General features: G+C 41.3%; 1 protein-coding gene across 1 annotated transcript in view; it reads left to right on the top strand.

Moving 5' to 3' along the window:
• Window positions 1-18284, top strand: part of LOC146796348 (villin-1-like) — a 289009-nt gene that overhangs the window by 128479 nt on the left and 142246 nt on the right. The window contains exons 3-4 of the mRNA XM_085628872.1: window positions 290-364; window positions 5842-6038. Of these exons, the coding sequence (XP_085484998.1) occupies window positions 290-364; window positions 5842-6038 (272 nt within the window). The remainder of the gene's footprint in view (window positions 1-289; window positions 365-5841; window positions 6039-18284) is intronic.

The following is an 18284-nucleotide window of genomic DNA, read 5'->3' as shown; positions in this document are numbered from 1 at the left end:
ATAGATAATTGCTATGCAGTTTCAGGGCTGCACCATGACAGTCCATCCACAAGTAGCAACAACCCTTCCAGCCTGCATCCCCTTGGAAACTTCCACAACGCCTGAATGTCTCAAAGTTAATCTTCCATATATTTTATGGGGGATTCTAATATACTATTTTATCTTACATTTGTACAGTACTTGTATTCCTTTATTAGTACTTCATGCATTTGACTCTGTACTTACAGATATGGCTTCAGAAATCCTTGGTATGCATGTTTAAAAAGTCACTTCTCATATCTTGTTACAGAAAATGGAGATGGTCCCACTTCCGGAAAAAGCCTATGGGAGTTTTTTTGAAGGTGACTGCTACATCCTCCTGCATGTGAGTATGATGGGCCTCCCTTGTAAGTATATTGTGCTACTTCTATTGAACGGCCTTGGTTATGTGCGGCACACCTTGTGTCGCTGTCACTCCTCGACTTCAAGGGCAACTGCTCTGTGACCGTGCTGGTACAACTGGTTTTAGGCAGAGCAAAACAGGTTTGAACATTGCTGTTACCGCCATCAGTATGCAAATAGCTCTAGGAGCAATTCATCAATCAACCAAAAATATTGAAACAAAATGACTTCTTTAACCTTCTTTTTTGGGGCATTCAGAGGGTTTCAATAAGATTGTTGGAATGTGCACATCCAGGTTGTCCATAGTAAGCTCTATATTGATCTGCATATGCCACAATGTACCTCCTAGCTTACGTCACACAGAGACAAACATGTTGCTGAAGCGTTAGAGCCTGATTTAGAGTTCAGCGAATGGGCAACTCTGTCAAAACGTGACAGATATTCAGTTCGCTCTATTATAGGATACAATGTGCTGGTAATACGTCTGAAGTAACTCCTCCGCCGAACTTTAAATTAGGTCCTCAAATCCTCTTCCAAATAGCAGAATGAAGCATTGCCAATTTCATTTTCCATATTTGGTATTCTTTATAATGCATGGTGGTGCTCCTACATTTCGGACCCTCATTTCTTGCTCCCTCTTACTCAAGGTAACCTTAAGCAAACCAACGCTTAATTTGAGCTGTGGTTTCTGGGGCTGTGTACCGGTACTTATATGTCAACACACAAAGCACTTATGACAGCTGCCACATAGTGGTGCTGTTTGTATCATTTAGAGATAAGCAGAACAATGTCTGTTCATTAATTCAATGTACATTAGATACAAATACCTCCTGCCACCCAAGCCATTCTTATTGCTTTGCGGGCCTCAAATAGTCTGATTTATCACACTTGTGGCCGTGTGATGGTTCGAAGTTGTGCAGGTACTGTGATTGGCAGCGCTGGCACGGCCAATGGGTAGTGCGAGTTGCAGTGGCCTACCCATCTGAGAGACCTGGGACTTACTTTTTTACAAATTAAGCACTGATTAGCAAACATACATTGAATGAATATGGTATCATCCAGTTCTTATTAAAAACTGATGGTGGCCTCTACTGTTTGAACCAGTTAAATGTAGATTGGTTTTAAACCAGTTGTCTGCTCTAAAGTATGATGCAGTGTTCTGTTGTCATGCCAAAAATCTTGAGCCGTATAATGAATTTGAAATTGTGCCATAATTGTGTGTGCTCCTTAATTTGCACACATTCAATTGGGTTTCTTCATTCATTAGCCTAATCGTCAGTTTGCACGCATGCCCTCTATTGTGATAGCGTAAATATGCACATTACATTTTTCACTGGTTTATGATGTTGCGTGTAACTGACACTATGGCAAATTCTTAGCTAGAAGATGAGTGCACACACCCATAGTTGTACAAACACATGGGCATATATATCAAGGTTTGTGACGCCCTTGTGCCACGCAAGGGCGACGCAAGACCTAAATGAGATTTATCGAGCCATGCAAGGCCACCTTGCGTGGCCCTGAGACACTTGATAAATCTAGAGAATGCAAGGCAGCGTAGATCGATGCCTTGCGTTACTCTGCCCCAGGGAGGCCTCCCATGGTGGAGCGTTGATGTTCCCACGCATCCATCTATGGATTCTGGCACATTACCAAATATACCAACATTGGTAGACCTGGGAATGTGTCATAATTTTACACCTCCCCACCAGAGGGGCAACTCATTGTTTCCTCTTTCAAAGCGTGCTGAGGATTGCTTTTGTGCAGGAAGATGTCCCTTACTGCACAAAAACAATCCTGCCTGCAATGCAGTCACCTTTGTAACATGACGCAGTGGTGTATGCATTGGTGCTAGGCAGCCGAAAGTGCACCAGCACTAGTAAAGGACAGGAATGCGCTGTACGCTCATTCCTGCCCTTTCACGCAGTGTCACAAGGTGACTTGCTGCGTTGTTGTGTGAATTTTTGTTAACTAGGGCCCACACTGTTCTTGATACAACCCTTGCACTTCACACAGAAGCACAAAAATAAATGCTTTACTTATTACATATATTCATATCAGCTATGTAACATGAGGAGTCGGAGAAGCGTAATACTGAAGAAATCGCAGAAGTATGGGGAACTATCTCTTTCAATAAAGTAATTGCTATTTTCAGGGTGACTCTTAATCTTTAGAAGGAGGCAATGTATCTTCAGAACTCACCTATTACAGGCAATATTGCATGGGTGTGGATAATCTCCTTATGAAAGCTTGTACTTTATTTCTTATTACAGGCGTGCTATGATGTCATTATGTACTTGTTACAAGAAAAGAATGTCACTAGTAACTTGCAGTAATTTATAATAAGCAAGAAGTGACATAACAGCTCCTCTGTCCACTGTTTGGTTTCAGGGCCATATTTCAGGGCTCCCTTTCTGCCCTCTCTGCAACCTCCCCCACAGGAGAACGCGCTAAAACTGCTTCCTTGTGATGGGAGCAGCAGTACGCGCATGAAGCTGCCCTACCACTCAGCGCTCTCGCCCTCCTCTGCTTTTGCCTCAGGCATGTCATATATTTTTATGTGTGTGTTCTCTGCCCCACCTGCGTAGTCTCTGCACTTGTAAACTTACTATTAAAATACAGTTTAGTGAATTCCAAAACAAACAAACTTGCACAAAAATCTAAGTTTACCTTTGGAATCAGGCCCAACTTTGCTATAAAATAATTTTTTTTATTTCATGGTAATTTGTTTAATAAAATAACCTTTTTCCAAGAGAAACAGACATAGTAGCAAAATGGGGGAAAAAACCAAAAAACACTGCCTAGTCAAAATCTTGCCCATGAATCCTGCAGAACACGTCTTGCAGGGCTTAGTACTATAGCAAAAGTTATGTCACATAATAAACGATGTATTGGTGATGTGATTAGTTTGCATTTAAAACAACAAAAACAAACGCAAAAAGAGTGTTTGTATTTTGTTGCTTTTAGCAGTGAGTAACAACAGTCATAATTAGGCATCATCATCACAGGGCCGGACAGCAGTGGCGTTAGATTTGGACCAGAAGCGCAAAGTTAAAAATGGATGGGGCCTGGTGGGTGCATTTCAAAGCAATATTTAGAAAGGATGCAAGAGAGGGACTAATGTGGAGCAGGAAAGAGTTGGAGATATGTGAACAAGTGCCCCACTAAAGAATGAAACCGCTTTCTTTGCCGGGTAGAAATAATATTCCTAAGATCGATGTAAGTCGATCAGTCCAATGTACATCAGCTTTTAAACAATCAATATATATTTTTTATAACAAATGGACCTGCATGAATTAGTATATTCAGCATATTTTATCAACCTTTTTAGTGGCCTCTTCTGCATATTTCCTACATTTTAGAGTGTATATGTGTGACTTGTGTAATACTTTTTAAAGTATAATTTGTGGTAGAGTAACTTCTGAATTTTGTGTTGCTCTTGGTCTACTAACATGGATCACAACTGGCCAGCCTGCACAAAAACTAACAACATTTGCATCAGCTGGCAAGTGGCATATTTATCAAATTTTCACGCAACACAACGCAGCAAGCCACCTTGCTGCACTGCGTGAAAGTAAGAGGGCAGGAATGCGCCCTATTTTACATTATACAGCTCATTCCTGTCTCTGCATGCTCTGGAGCACAATGTGCAGTGTGGTGCCAACACAGACACCCAATGGTGCATGGTGCCTGCGTTGTAGGCACGATTGTGTTTTGTACAGGAAGGGATACCTGCACAAGAACAATAGTCAGAGGCATTTTCCTCTTTCTATGTGTGCTGCAGAATGCAGCACATGTAGAAAGAGGAATAGATGAGGAGAAATGAACATCTTTCTCCTCATTAAGCCTCTGCTGGGAGGTGTAGCATTTTTACTCACTCCCAGGTCTACCACTGATGGTAAATCTGGGAATGCACCAAAATACATGAGTGTATGCGTGGTAACACCATGTAACGCCTCCCTGGGGCAGAGTAGCGTGACTTCCGCTACCTTGTACTACTCCACATTTACCAAGCAAAACAGGGACACGCAAGGTGGCCTTGCGTGGCTTGGTAAATATCACTTCTAGGTTTTGCTTCGCCCTTGCGCCCCCTTGTGGGGTGCAATGGCGAAGCAAACCCATTATAAATATGGGCCTACGTTGCTGCAGTGGGCAGTGTGTGCACACCATGTGTCACACGGTGTGTATGTCACTTGTAGTTGATGCAAAACTGCAATGCATCAGTGTTGTACTATGCAACCTGTCAGCAATCTATCTATCAAAGGCAGCAGTATTACACTCAAGAGTGTGTTTTGTTGTACTTTGCTGTTTTAAATGATAACTGATCCTGGAGTATGCTAGCTGACTGATGACACTTTTCCTTCTTTCTAATAGAAACCTGGCTGCTAACCACTAGTTATAAATTGTATTTGAGTTCGCTTTGGTAGATAATTAACCCTATTACATTCAGTAAATCATTGCTCACTAGTTTGTTACCCATAAACCATCTCGCAGGGCCACGTCAAGAGTTTCTCTGCATATATTTATGCAATCTCATCCTTTTCTACTTCAAGAAAAATCATGTGTTTCTTACTGCGATTCTCTTGCATAAATGCTAAATATAACCAGAAAATAATTTTTAAACTGGCCCTATTTTTTGTAGTTCGAGGATGTAGAACATTTAAGGAACACTCCCGTGAAGTAAAAAGAAATCCTGTTTCTCGACACCCTCCTTGGGAACAGGCTGTCCTTTGATCCTTCAGAGGGTTCTTCCTTTGTGCCAGTATGGAGAGAGCTATATTTTTAAATAGGCGCCTATATTATATTATATTATATTATATTATATTATATTATATTATATTATATTATATTATCGTTAAATAATACATGCCAGAACATGTTAACGTAAAGCAGATGCAGAGTTGACATTTGGTGCAATCGTTACCCGAACGATATAGATTTGTTTGCATGCTGCGATTATTCATTTGTGTTGCTATATTCTTAGGTCCACAGTATATAGACCACAGTTTGCTTGGTGGATTTATGGTGTATATAGAACCCCATGGGGTTTGCTCTATTTTCACTTATAGCGTTTTTCTAAATGTTTACAATTGTGATCGTGACTATGGTCTCTCCCTAAATGAACCTCTCTATGCGTATCCCTCTACATTGCAACCTGGACCGCCTCACAGTAGAGTCACCTACAGTAGCTTTATGCAGTTTATCCATCTATGATTTATTTCTTCCATAGCATCTGGGGTGTGTTGTTTTGCTCTCTTCAGTTAAATACCCTGGACTGTAGATTGTAGAATACTATGGGATAATAGCAACAGGTTAGCAGCTGAGTCAATGCCTTCAGACTAGGGTTGTGTTCTGTCATACTGTTAGGTACTAGGTAAAGTACCTTTCAGTGCCATGAGTTTTCTGCATCTTTACTATGGGCGTTATTGTTGAAATTTGTCTTCTCTTGTGCTGTTGCAGATCAAGAAAACAGCCACTGCAACCATCACCGACATCCATTACTGGATTGGGAAAGATTCCACGCCAGATGAACAGGGGGCTGCTGCTGTCTTCAGCACCCAGCTAGATGATGACCTGGGTGGGAGCCCCATCCAGCATCGGGAGGTGCAGGGACATGAATCTGAAGTCTTCAAAAGCTATTTCAAAAAAGGTGTCATGTAAGTGAAAGGTGTTTAGCTAAAAAATTATTTAATTGAAGGCTTCTATTAAGACGAGTGCAGGAACTGATGAAGCAAAGTCAATTTTGTGGTTGAACATGTTACCAACATCATGCGCTACATGCTAGTATACCAGATAGAATACACATTTTTGGAAGAAATGCTGTACAGTACATTCAGTGCAAACATATCTGAAGTTATATGGTTAGGATTAACAGTAGGGTCAGGAGTAGGATAAGGTTTAGGTGTAAGGTAAAGCCTTCTGTTTTGGTTATTTTTGGTGGCAGCGTTAAAATTGTGTACACTGTAAGGTTATAACAATGTTAGGCTAAGGGTGGTATGTTAGTTTTGTTCTTAGGGTTAGAATTTCAGGTAGGTTGCGAGGAAATATGGTCCTTTACAAGGACAAGTCTCATGCCCTTCAGTGGGCCTCAGATTAGCATTCCAATTCTGCAATATTAAACCAACTCGTGCCGATTTCAAATTCCGATCAAGTTCAGAACTGCCAGACCCTTTTTAGGTCTTGGCTCGAAGGCTGCGCTTGCGCAGTCTCGCTCCGAGATTTAATGTTAGGAGTGGGGCTTTAACCCGCCCCTTTTTTTTACCTCTTCTCCATTGGCTGGCCTCTGAAATACTGGTCAGCCATTGGAGAAGAGCATTGTCTCTCTAAACAAGCCCCGTCGTTTTCGAATTCGGGGGCGTGTTTTTTCGATTCTTTCTCTCCTCTGGAATGTAAACATTCCAGCCAATGGCAAGAGGAGAGAAAGAAAAATACGCTCCCGAATCCGAAAACGCCACTGCGTTTCTCTGAGGCATTTCTGCTTGACCTCGGAGAAAGGCGGTGGTGCGCAAAGACTTTCCCTGGACTGTGCCTTGCTGAGGAGAGCTTTCCCCTTTCTCCATGGAACTGGGTGCTGCAGAGCCTGGGGAGCGACATACATTTGTGTCCTGGTGAGCGCGCTAGTTATTTGCGCCGATAAGAAGCAGCCCGGCGATTTCCGCCAGCAGCGCGAAGCTGCAATCGTCTGTGTCAGGGAATCCCCGGCGTAGGGATTCGCCCGCTTGTTGCAGAGATTTGAAGCAGATGCCCACCCCGCATTGTGGCGCTCGTTGGCGGGTGCCCACCCCGCAGCACCGTCATCCAAATTACCGCCGCGGCCCCCGCGAAACCCGAAGTCAGGCGCCCTGTGTGGGACACAGTCAGCGCCGGAAGGGAGGCAAGGATGTGGGCGTTGTTTAAGCAGGAAGCAGGCGGGAGCCTACCCCGTGCTCCTGCGTGTGCCCCGGGAGACGCCGTGACCCACGAAACGAAGGAAGCCGGAGCGGGGCTCTCGTGAGTGAGGAGAGAGCCCCGCAGCCCCCGAAGCGTCGGAGCGTTGCCGACACCATTGCATTGTAACCAGCCAGCCCTCAGAAAGGCATGGGCATGTGGTCTGTCCGGCCGTCAGGTAGGCAGAGACGGGGAGGGGGCATCGAAGGGGCTGTTGTGTCTCCGTCCCTCAGGTAGGCAGGGGGATGGGGGCGTCCAGGGGGCTTTCCGGCCGTCAGGTACGCAGAGACATGGCGCGCGTCCAAGGAGCTGCCCCAGTCCAGGATGAGCCGGCCATTGGGTAGGCATAGGCTGCCCCATACGGGCCACCGTCAGGTGTACTGAGGTGTTTCCTGGATAAGGTGGACATGGGCGTCGGGGAAGTCCAGGGGCTGTCCTGTCTGCAGGTGTACTGAGGTGTTGCCTGGATGAGGTGGATAGGGGCGTTGGGGACGTCCAGGAGCTGTCCTGCCTGCAGGTGTACTGAGGGGTTGCCTGGATGAGGTGGACAGGGGCGTTGGGGACGTCCAGGAGCTGTCCTGCCTGCAGGTGTACTGAGGTGTTCCCGGGATGAGGTGGACAGGGGCGTCGGGGACGTCCAGGGGCTGTCTTGCCTGTAGGTGTACTGAGGTGTTCCCGGGATGAGGTGGACAGGGGCGTCGGGGACGTCCAGGGGCTGTCTTGCCTGCAGGTGTACTGAGGAGTTCCCGGAGGGCTGAGCTTGTGTGAGACAGTTTTAGCTCAGGTACCAACATATGACTGGTGCAGGGAGTCTGCTTTCCTTTCCATTTTTATGCAAGTAGAAGCATATTACAGCAGCAGCCTCTCGCTTACAGTGATACCACTTCCTATTTTAGAGATATGTTTTGTGTTTGTCTACAGTGCGTATTTGTATGCAGTGCACGTTCTTTGTGTGGTTGTATGTACAGTGCTTGCTTTGTAAAAGAATGTGCGCCAATGTTCCAAATTTTTCTTCAGGAGCTCACGGCCAGCACTGTCAAAGGTCGGGGCGCCGTACACCAAGAGAGACTGGTCTTGATTCCACCCCAGCTGTTCTCTACCTCTCTTTCTCACTCTTGCCTATTCTTTTCATCCCCGATTTCCCTTTTTGAAACTTTTTCGCCCTCTTCCTCTTGTTAGCCCTTTTTGTATAATTCTCTCTCTCTTCTTTGGATAAAGGAATGCTGAGGAAAAATAAGGTTTTCTCCTAAAAAATGAGTGCTGGTGAGTGCCATCTGCAACCACCGGTTCACATTTACCGGTGTGTGTGTGGTGTCAGTGTTATGCCGTTATGTGTGCTGCGAAATGCACGCATGCGTTGTGGTTGTGTTAACTATTGTGTTAGGATTATTTTGGATATAGAAATGCGTTTAACGAAGGTGCACTCATATGCAGAAATGTGTGTTTGTTGAAGTTTGTGTGCGTTTCTTGTGCGTGCTTGTGGGGCTGTAAGAAAATAAAACTTTATTAAAGATAATAAAAACCCTAAGAAAGTTCGAACGGGATGAGCGTGACTATGCCCAGGGGAGTGTACTCACGTTTGCGAAAAAGTTTGAAGGCTCACGCAAGGAATTGAGAGCAAGTGTCAACACACCTACAACAGTAAGAATTGATACCTCGGAGTCTGAAGTCACAGGTGGTGAATCCTCTGATTATGGTGGGAGCAGCCAAATGATGGTGAAGACCCCTTTTCAGGAGGAATTTCGCATCATGAGGCAAACGTGGTTAAGAGGGGGCAAGAGCAGACCGCCAGAGGCAACAAAAGAAAAACAAGGAGGGGCGGCTGGAGCAGGAGGATCAAACGCCCCAACCAGATCAACCCGCAACAGGAAGGGGAAGAAATGGACCTAGATAATTTGACTATCATTAATTTGACACCAAAAACCCTCACGGATACAGAACAACAAGTATTAAGATTGGGTCTTACTTTTTGCCCCTCAAACAAATTGGAATATGCTCAAACCCATATTGACCTTTTTAAACTGACCCGCAAGTTAAAACTTCATAAGTACTTCAAGTCCAAACCCAACTTTCTCAAACAAAGGAAACAATTGAACAAACCGAAAACAACGGATGCACTAACTGGTGAAGATCTGGCGGCCTTAGAAGTTATGGAATCACTGAGACTGGACAATCAAGTTGACAACACTCAAAGAAAGGGGGATCAAGTACAGAGAACGTTACAACTAGGATTTGACCAAGAAAAAGATACAAGTGATTTCAAGCCAACTTCACCCTGATGCCATCGATGTTTTTGCAGAAGCAGTCAACAAAGATCTTATACGACTGCGTAGTAAACAATCTGGATTGAAAAAAACACAAAATATAACCAAAGAACAACGGGAGGCTATTGAAAGTTTAAGTAAGGACAATATGATCATTTGCAAACCCTCCGACAAAGGTGGCAACATAGTTCTACAAACTAGAGAGAACTATAAAGCTGAAGCACTAAGGCAACTGTCTGATAATAGTTGCTATCAGAAGATCTCTAAAGATGTGTACCTGGACAGTATACAAAGATACCATGAGTTGATCAAATTTTGGTTTGATAAATCCATGCTTGACATGGAAGAATATTTATTCCTTCGATGCCTAAATCCAGTGGTGCCTACTTTCTATCACATTCCTAAAATACACAAAAACAGTACAAAACCACCAGGGAGACCTATTGTCTCTTCACAGGGTGGACTTACGGAACATTTATCAACTTTCATTGATTTTTTCCTTTTCCCTTTGGTTAAGACATTGCCTGCATATATTAATGACTCACGGGATTTCCTCATGCATATTGAGAGACAACCTTGGAATCCAGAATACAAATTAATTGTATTAGACATAACAAGTCTATATACTCGGATCCAACATGAACATGACCTTGAGGCAGTGGCACATTTTTTGAAAAAGAAGCCATTAAAATTCACTGAACACAATGAAATGATTCTTCAATTCACAGAATTTTGTTTGAAAAATAATATTTTTGTCTTTGGCGAGGATTTTTATCGTCAGATCTCTGGTACGGCGATGGGCACCTGCTTCGCCCCCAGCTACGCGAATTTATTCGTGGGTTGGTGGGAGGAGCAGGTGTCCAGAACACCTGACGATGCCAATATGGGAAGGGTGATTTCCTGGTATCGTTATATAGATGACCTATGTATAATCTGGGATGGATCAGAGCAACTAGCCAGGGAATTTATTGATGATTTAAACAGGAATGTAGTGAATTTGGAGTTTAGTGGGGAAATCAGTTCAGAAACAGTGAATTTTTTGGATCTTAAAGTGAGTATCGATAACAACAAGGTATATGTGTCACTGTATCGTAAACCCACGGCCGGAAACTCGTTATTACATGCGGCAAGTAACCATCCATCAGGGTTGGTCAAGAGTATCCCCTATTGGAGTTTTTAAGATTGAAACGAAATAGCACTAGGGAAGTGGATTTTGAAGAAGCTGCACAAGCCAGTGTTATTAGATTTCTGATCAGAGGTTACAGTAGGGATCTTCTGGACATAACCCTTAATAAGGTTAGGAATATGTCCAGAGAAGACTTCTTTACCAAGGAGAGAAAGAGGAAAGATGAGATGGGAATAAACAAATTCAGGATGATAACTACCTTTTCAAGTGATGCCAATGAATTAAGAACAATTATGAGAAAAAACTGGCACATCTTGAAAACAGATAACATCATATGTTCAGATATTCCATCAACTCCTTTGCTAACTTTCAGAAAGGCCAGATCACTAAAAGACAGTCTTGTCCAAAGCCATTTACATATTAAACCTAACACAGGGGGGACCTTAAGGGAGCTTAAAGGTTTTTACCCTTGTGGTAAATGCAAGGCTTGTGTGAGTAGTAGAAGGACACTCACATATCAGGTAACTGGTCTTAAGACGCCCAAGTTGATAAACAAGTTTCTCACGTGTAACAGCGCCTATGTGGTTTATTGTCTTGAATGCCCATGTGGACTGCGTTACATCGGCAGTACTATTCACCCAGTAAAAGTAAGAATCTTAGAACACATGAGAGCAATAGTAAAAAATGATGCAACCTATTCAGTGGCAAGACATTTTGCGGTGAAACATGGAAGCAACAGGGAGCTGTTGCGTTATTACGGGCTAGACCAGATCCTTATGAATATAAGGGGAGGTGACAGGATCAAGCAGTTACGCAGACTGGAATCAAGGTATATCATTGATCTGGGCACCAAGATACCAAAAGGAATGAATGTAGGGGAAGAATTGGCAGTGCATCTGGGTGACTAATTTCAGTTTGAACAAGTAACTCTATGATTGCTCAGCATAACAATTGTGAAGCCAGATTTTTGTACTCTTTTTGATCGTCTGTACAAATGGTCTACAGTGCAATATGGAAATGTAGTGTTTAAGCCGATACACGGCATAATGTAAGAGAACACAACTCAGGATCTATAGCCGATACACGGCGTGATTGATTTGATCCAGACAAACAAAAATCGTGAATTGTATGTAATATGTTTTAACTTTGTCTGCATACAATGTGATTTACACGTTTTTGGTTTTTGTTAAAGTTACATACTCTTTGTTGAAGATAACTCAGCAATGTTTGTTTTTACATATCGGGCCTGATGGGGAATTATACACTCCAATATGGCGCCTGAATATGAGAGTTTAGTGGTCTCTCTTTGATTTCCATGGTAAAATGCATCATGTGACCATTGACGTATTTTTAAATGTCAGCCGCTTTTCGGCGCGAAACTTGAAAACATTAGACTAAGGCGTCAGCCGAAACGCGTCATGTTTCAAAGCGGATGAATTAAAATTAAAAAGAAACTCGAAAGAAAACCCCTGTGAGTGCTTTCCTTATGCCAGAAGGGAGAAAGGAGTGAGCGAGAATTTCAAAAGCGGATGCACCTCTGCGTTACAAAGCACCCGTCCGAGAGTGCGCTGGTTTGAGGTGCAGTTGGAGCCATTATATATATATATATATATATATATATATATATATATAGGCTCTGGCCTATATATATTTATCAAGGCTCTGGCGAGCCGAAACGCGTAATGGCGACTGAGGAATAAAGAAGATATTTTTGCACCTATACTTGGGTCTGTGTCCATCTCTTGGGAGAGCCGCTTTTTGAAATTCAGCGGAGGAATACTTGTGATATATATATATATATATATTCACTGAAAAAACCATAGGTTTCACACATGTTATAGTTAGTGGAAATTTTACTGATAAAAAACCAATGAAATTGCCCCGTTATAGTTAGCGCAGGCAACTATAACTCACGCGACCACAATCCTCTGCTGATGCTAATACTGTATTTAGACACTTATTTGCCCATGTCTTCTTCCATACATTTTTAGCTATACATATATTACAAATATTTTTTTTTCATAAAGACACATATGTCATCAGCAGAGGATTGCGGTCGCGTGAGTTATAGTTGCCTGCGCTAACTATAACGGGGCAATTTCATTGGTTTTTTATCAGTAAAATTTCCACTAACTATAACATGTGTGAAACCTATGGTTTTTTCAGTGAATTTGCAAGGTTTTTTAAATGCTAATTCCTAACTATAACGTGTGTGAAACCTATGGTTTTTTCAGTGAATTAGTACGGTTTTTTAAATGCTAATTTTTTTTCCCTTATAATAAGCCCTGTACATTTGGTGGCCTACGGCCACCAAAAGCACAGGGGGTGGGGTAAGTGTGGATAGTGTTTTTTTCCATTGTAATAAGCCCAGCACATTTGGTGGCCTTCGGCCACCAAAAGCACAGGGGGTGGGGTAAGTGTGGATAGTGTTTTTTTTATTTTTATTTTTTTACCGTACGCTTACCGTAAGCGTACGGTAAGCGTACCCCGCGAAATTGCCGAAAAAAAAATAAAACCGTTTTTGCACTTGGGGGATGTTTGGGGACTCCCTCAACATGACTATGTGGGAGGGAGTTGTCAAAACAGCCCCTTTACATGTTTTTGGGCTTCCGATTTTAAAAATCTCTCTCAGTGCGAGAGACAAAATGGCGGCCGCCGCTTCCTGGTTTCGGCCGATTCGAATGTTTACTAAGATCTAAGAGCCAATCAGAATCGCGCTCGCGCACGCCACCGTACGCTTACCGTAAGCGTACGGTAAGCGTACCGTAAGCTGGCTCAGATATATATATTGATTTAAAGGCTATTTTCTCAGAATCTACTGAACAGATTTACACCAAACCTACAAAAGGCACTTCCTTGACCTAGGGACTACCTCTCTGCCAAATTTTGAGTAATTCTGTTCAGCCATTCGGGCTGTAGCTCGTTCTAAAGGTCCTATGGAAAAATGCATGGGAAAAACGCGTTTTGGGACCCCCCTTTTATCTCAGCCCCCGCTTGACGAATCCCCCCGAGACTTTCAGGGTAGGAGCGGAGCGGAGCGCCCCACCTATTTTGAGAAATTCGCGAGGATTCGTCGACCGGCGCCAAAGTTATTCAAAATAGAATGTTGAGGTTTTCCTATGGAAACGTGGTCCTAACTATAACTACCTACTGGCTATCGCCAGTAGGTAATATATATATATATATATATATATATATATATATTGAATGTATCTCTATTAAGTATTTGGAAGGGTAATGTGTCAATGTTTTACAACTGAAATCTGGTCTCAAAACAGTGAAAGATGACCAACCTCAGAGTTGGTGTGGTAACTCATTCACAAAAGGAAAGAGGTCCACAGATGACTCTTTCCACTTTCTGAATGTTATAGCAAGTTTGTAGTAGAGTAGGCAGTGGTCCAAGGGTCTACTGCCAACTCTGAAACAAATGTTTTTTTTAAAGAAAAAGTTTTTTAAACGCAGCCCCATTTCCTGTAAGGAAAACTGGCTGCAGTAACAAAAATTACTTTATTTAAATGCGATTACGACGTAGCGGTCTGCTTACTCGGGAAGCATACCCTTTTTGTGATGGTCTCCAGTTGGAGTCATTTGCAATGTGCTGCCTACCTTATTAATATTAATGAGGTAGGTCAGCTTATGACCCACATTGATTTAGAATTCTACTAACTGACTTACAAATACATAATTTAGTTTGTAAAATTCATTACTGGTCGCAAAAATACTGCTGAGAAATTACGACCAGATTTTTGTGGTCAGTAATTGGTGCACCTGCTCCTTAATCTCTCTGTGCATAAAAACAAAATACAATAAAATGAGTAATGCAATTGAAATGGCTCTAATTCCCCTAGGCCAGGTGCGCTCTAAAAGGAAAAGCTGGAATGGTAATGGAATGGAATACAAATCGCAAGGCGCACTAAACCTGAAGGCATCAAAGCAGTTAGGCCATTAGGGGGCATCCGCAGAGACCAAGGAGCTGAATTCACAGAAGGGAGTAAAGCCAGGCTTTGAGTTGCTTACGGAACACCAAGAAAGAGTCAAAGTTTGCAATAGGTACAGGCAAAGTTTCCAAAATTCAGCTGTCACTACCAAAAAGGAGCTGCTGCCCCACCTGGCTTTGTGGAATCAACGGATTGCCACTTACCGGAGAAAGGATGATCGAAACAGTATTTTTGGGGTGTACCAGTGGAAAGCTGTTCTGAAATGTGTAGGTCCTTGATGGTGAAGAGCCAGAGAGACCAGGCAAAGAACTTTATATATTATCCACTTTCTGACTGTCGTCCAGTGAAGGGAGCGAATTCCATCCATCGCCGATAGATGTTTAGACACATTCAGGACCAGGCAGGCTGCCACATTCTGATTTAACTGTAGTTAATTCAGTGAGAACTTATTGATGTTGAAATATAAAGCATTGCAATAGTCTAAACGAGATGTGATTAAAGTGAGAACCACTGCCACTCGGTGTTCAGATGGAATGACAGCAAAGATCTTTTTCAAGGTTCTGATAATAATAAAGCAGGAACTCACAGTCCTGCTGACCTGTACATAAAAAAATAGAGTGTTATCAAACATAACCCCCTAGTTTTTGGCAGATTCAACTGGCAATGGTTGAGGACCCCAAATCTCTGGCCACCAAAATTCAGACTACACCGAATGCTGCGCCCAAAAAACACAATCTCCGTTTTTTCTACATTCAGTTTTAAACAGTTGTCCTTCATCCAGGTACTGATGTCAATCATACATTGTTTGAACTTGTCTGCTACCAACAGCAGATTGTCTGCTATAGAGACAACAACTTAAATGTGGTCTACACAGGATAATGGATCACTGACAGAATATCGAGGAGAAGAATATCGAGCTGCCACAATATCAACGTAAAAATATCGAGTGACAGAATATCAACTTCCTATCTACAAACAGGTAAGTACCAAAATATCAAATCCTAAATATCGTTGTTAATAATATAGTTTGCTAAAATAGCGACTTTTTTAAATGTCTTAAAAGTGATATAAAATTAATTAAATAATAAATATAATTAAGTAAAACGTACTTAAAGATAATTAAAGACGTTAAAATTAATAAATAATAAATGTAATGTAAAAAATAAACATGCATTTTTATTTTTTATATATATTAACTTAATAATATTAAAATATAATTAATATTTTTAATTATAAAATGTTAAAAACATAATGTAAAATATAATTACATATATATATATATAAGCCTATAATATAAATATAAAAATAAATGATATATATTAACTTAAAACATTAAAATAAATATTTTAAAAAATATATATATTTGACACTACATTAAATATAACAATACTGAAAACGTTGCATAGTGTAGGGGATAAAATTACTATTTCCACTCCAGCAAGTGGTACAGTAGGGAAAGTGTTGGATAGCTGTTGTATAAAACTTTCTATTCCCACTCCTGCGAGTCGAACAGTAGAAAAAGTGTTGGATAGCGGGTGGCTAAAAATTACTATTCCCACTCCAGTGAGTGCAACAGTAGGGAAAGTGTTGGATAGCGGGTTGGGAATAATGTACTATTCCCACTCCGCCAAGTGTAACAGTAGGGAAAGTGTTGGATAGCGGGAGGGCAAAAATTACTATTCCCACTCCAGTGAGTGCAACAATAGGGAAAGTGTTGGATAGCGGGTGGGTAAAAATTACTATTCCCAATCCAGTAAGTGCAACAGTAGGGAAAGTGTTGGATAGCGGGTTGGGAATAATGTACTATTCCCACTCCGCCAAGTGTAACAGTAGGGAAAGTGTTGGATAGCGTGAGGGCAAAAATTACTATTCCCACTCCAGTGAGTGCAACAATAGGGAAAGTGTTGGATAGCGGGTGGGTAAAAATTACTATTCCCAATCCAGTAAGTGCAACAGTAGGGAAAGTGTTGGATAGCGGGTGGGGAAAAATTACTATTCCCACTCCAGTGAGTGCAACAGTAGGGAAAGTGTTGGATAGCAGGTGGGTAAAAATTACTATTCCCACTCCAGTGAGTGCACCAGTAGGGAAAGTGTTGAATAGCGGGTGGATAAAAATTATTATTCCCACTCCAGTGAGTGCAACAGTAGGGAAAGTGTTGAATAGCGGGAGGGTATAAATTACTATTCCCACTCCAGCGAATGCAACAGTAGGGAAAGTGTTGGATAGCGAGTGGGAATTATTTAATATTCCCACTCCACAAAGTGTAACAGTAGGAGAAGTGTTGGATAGCGTAGGGGAATATTTTAGTATACCCACTCCTGCAATTAACATTAATTAACAAGTAATTATTTTTTCAAAATTAATTTACCTCCCACCATTTTCCCCTATAAACGTCACCTACAATATTGTAAAATATTAATAAATTAACATAATGAATTCTCAATTAATTAATTAACTAATAACAATTAACAATAACATTAATAACCATCAAATCTAAATTAATTCACACAATTAACATTATAAAATAACTTTTAATAAATATAATATAAAAAATAATAAAAATTACATTAAAACTAAATTACATCCTACCCTACTCCCCTACCAACTTTCAACCCACTCCTAAAAAAAGTACACAATTAACATATTTACAAATTAATTATTAATAATTAATATCTAAATAAGTACTAATTAATAAAACAAATAACACAATTAACATAATTGCCAATTAATTATTATTAACTCAATTAACAATATAAATTAATAAATACTAAATAAATAATTAATTAATTTCAATTAAATTGCTTCCCACCCTATTCCCCTATATACCCACAACCCGCTACAGAATTAAATTACGCAAAAACCAATTAACATATAATTAATTAATTCTAAATTATCCTTAAAAAATATATTATAATTAAATTACTTCCCACCCTATTCCCCTATAAACCCACAACCGGCTACGGAATTAAATTGCGCAAAAATTAATTAGCATAAAATTCAAACATACATTCCAAAAATAATATATACTTTTAACACATATACTAACACTTAAAACACACAAAAAAATCTATATTTTTACCAACTATATTATGACTGTCGATATTACTAACTGCGATAGTATGAAAAATGATATTTCTTACCTGCATTTCGATATTCTGCACCACTATATTTTTGAAAATCGATATTATGTCCACTCGATATGTAAAACTCGATATTTTGTCATATCGATATTTAAAATTTGATGTTTTGACTGTTCACCCAGGATAATACCTGAAAGCCGAACTAGTGCACCAGCTCCACTATTAGGGAAACATACCGATTGGATAGGGTAGGTCTGAGGGAGGACTGCTACAGAATCCCACAGGGGAGCTTGATAGCCTCTGTTCTAACATTGCCACATCTGACTGTTTGGACCCTATCTGTTGAAAAGGACAAAAGCCGGTCCAGAGCATCGACCCTCACCCCCACCTGGTATGATCATTGCACCAGACGAAACGGTGATATTGTGTCAACTGCTACTGTCAGATCTAATATTACCAGGATAACGGCACCCCCGGTCTATGTGGCAATGAATGGAATCTGCAGCAGCAACCAGCGCAGACTCTGTACTGTGACCACTTCTAAACCCATTCTGTGAGGGGCCTCAG

Source organism: Triturus cristatus, chromosome 10 (genome assembly GCF_964204655.1).
Source record: "Triturus cristatus chromosome 10, aTriCri1.1, whole genome shotgun sequence".
Classification (NCBI taxonomy): Eukaryota; Metazoa; Chordata; class Amphibia; order Caudata; family Salamandridae; genus Triturus; species Triturus cristatus.
Note: the sequence above shows the minus strand (reverse complement) of the source record. Positions and strands in the feature narration are given on the sequence as shown.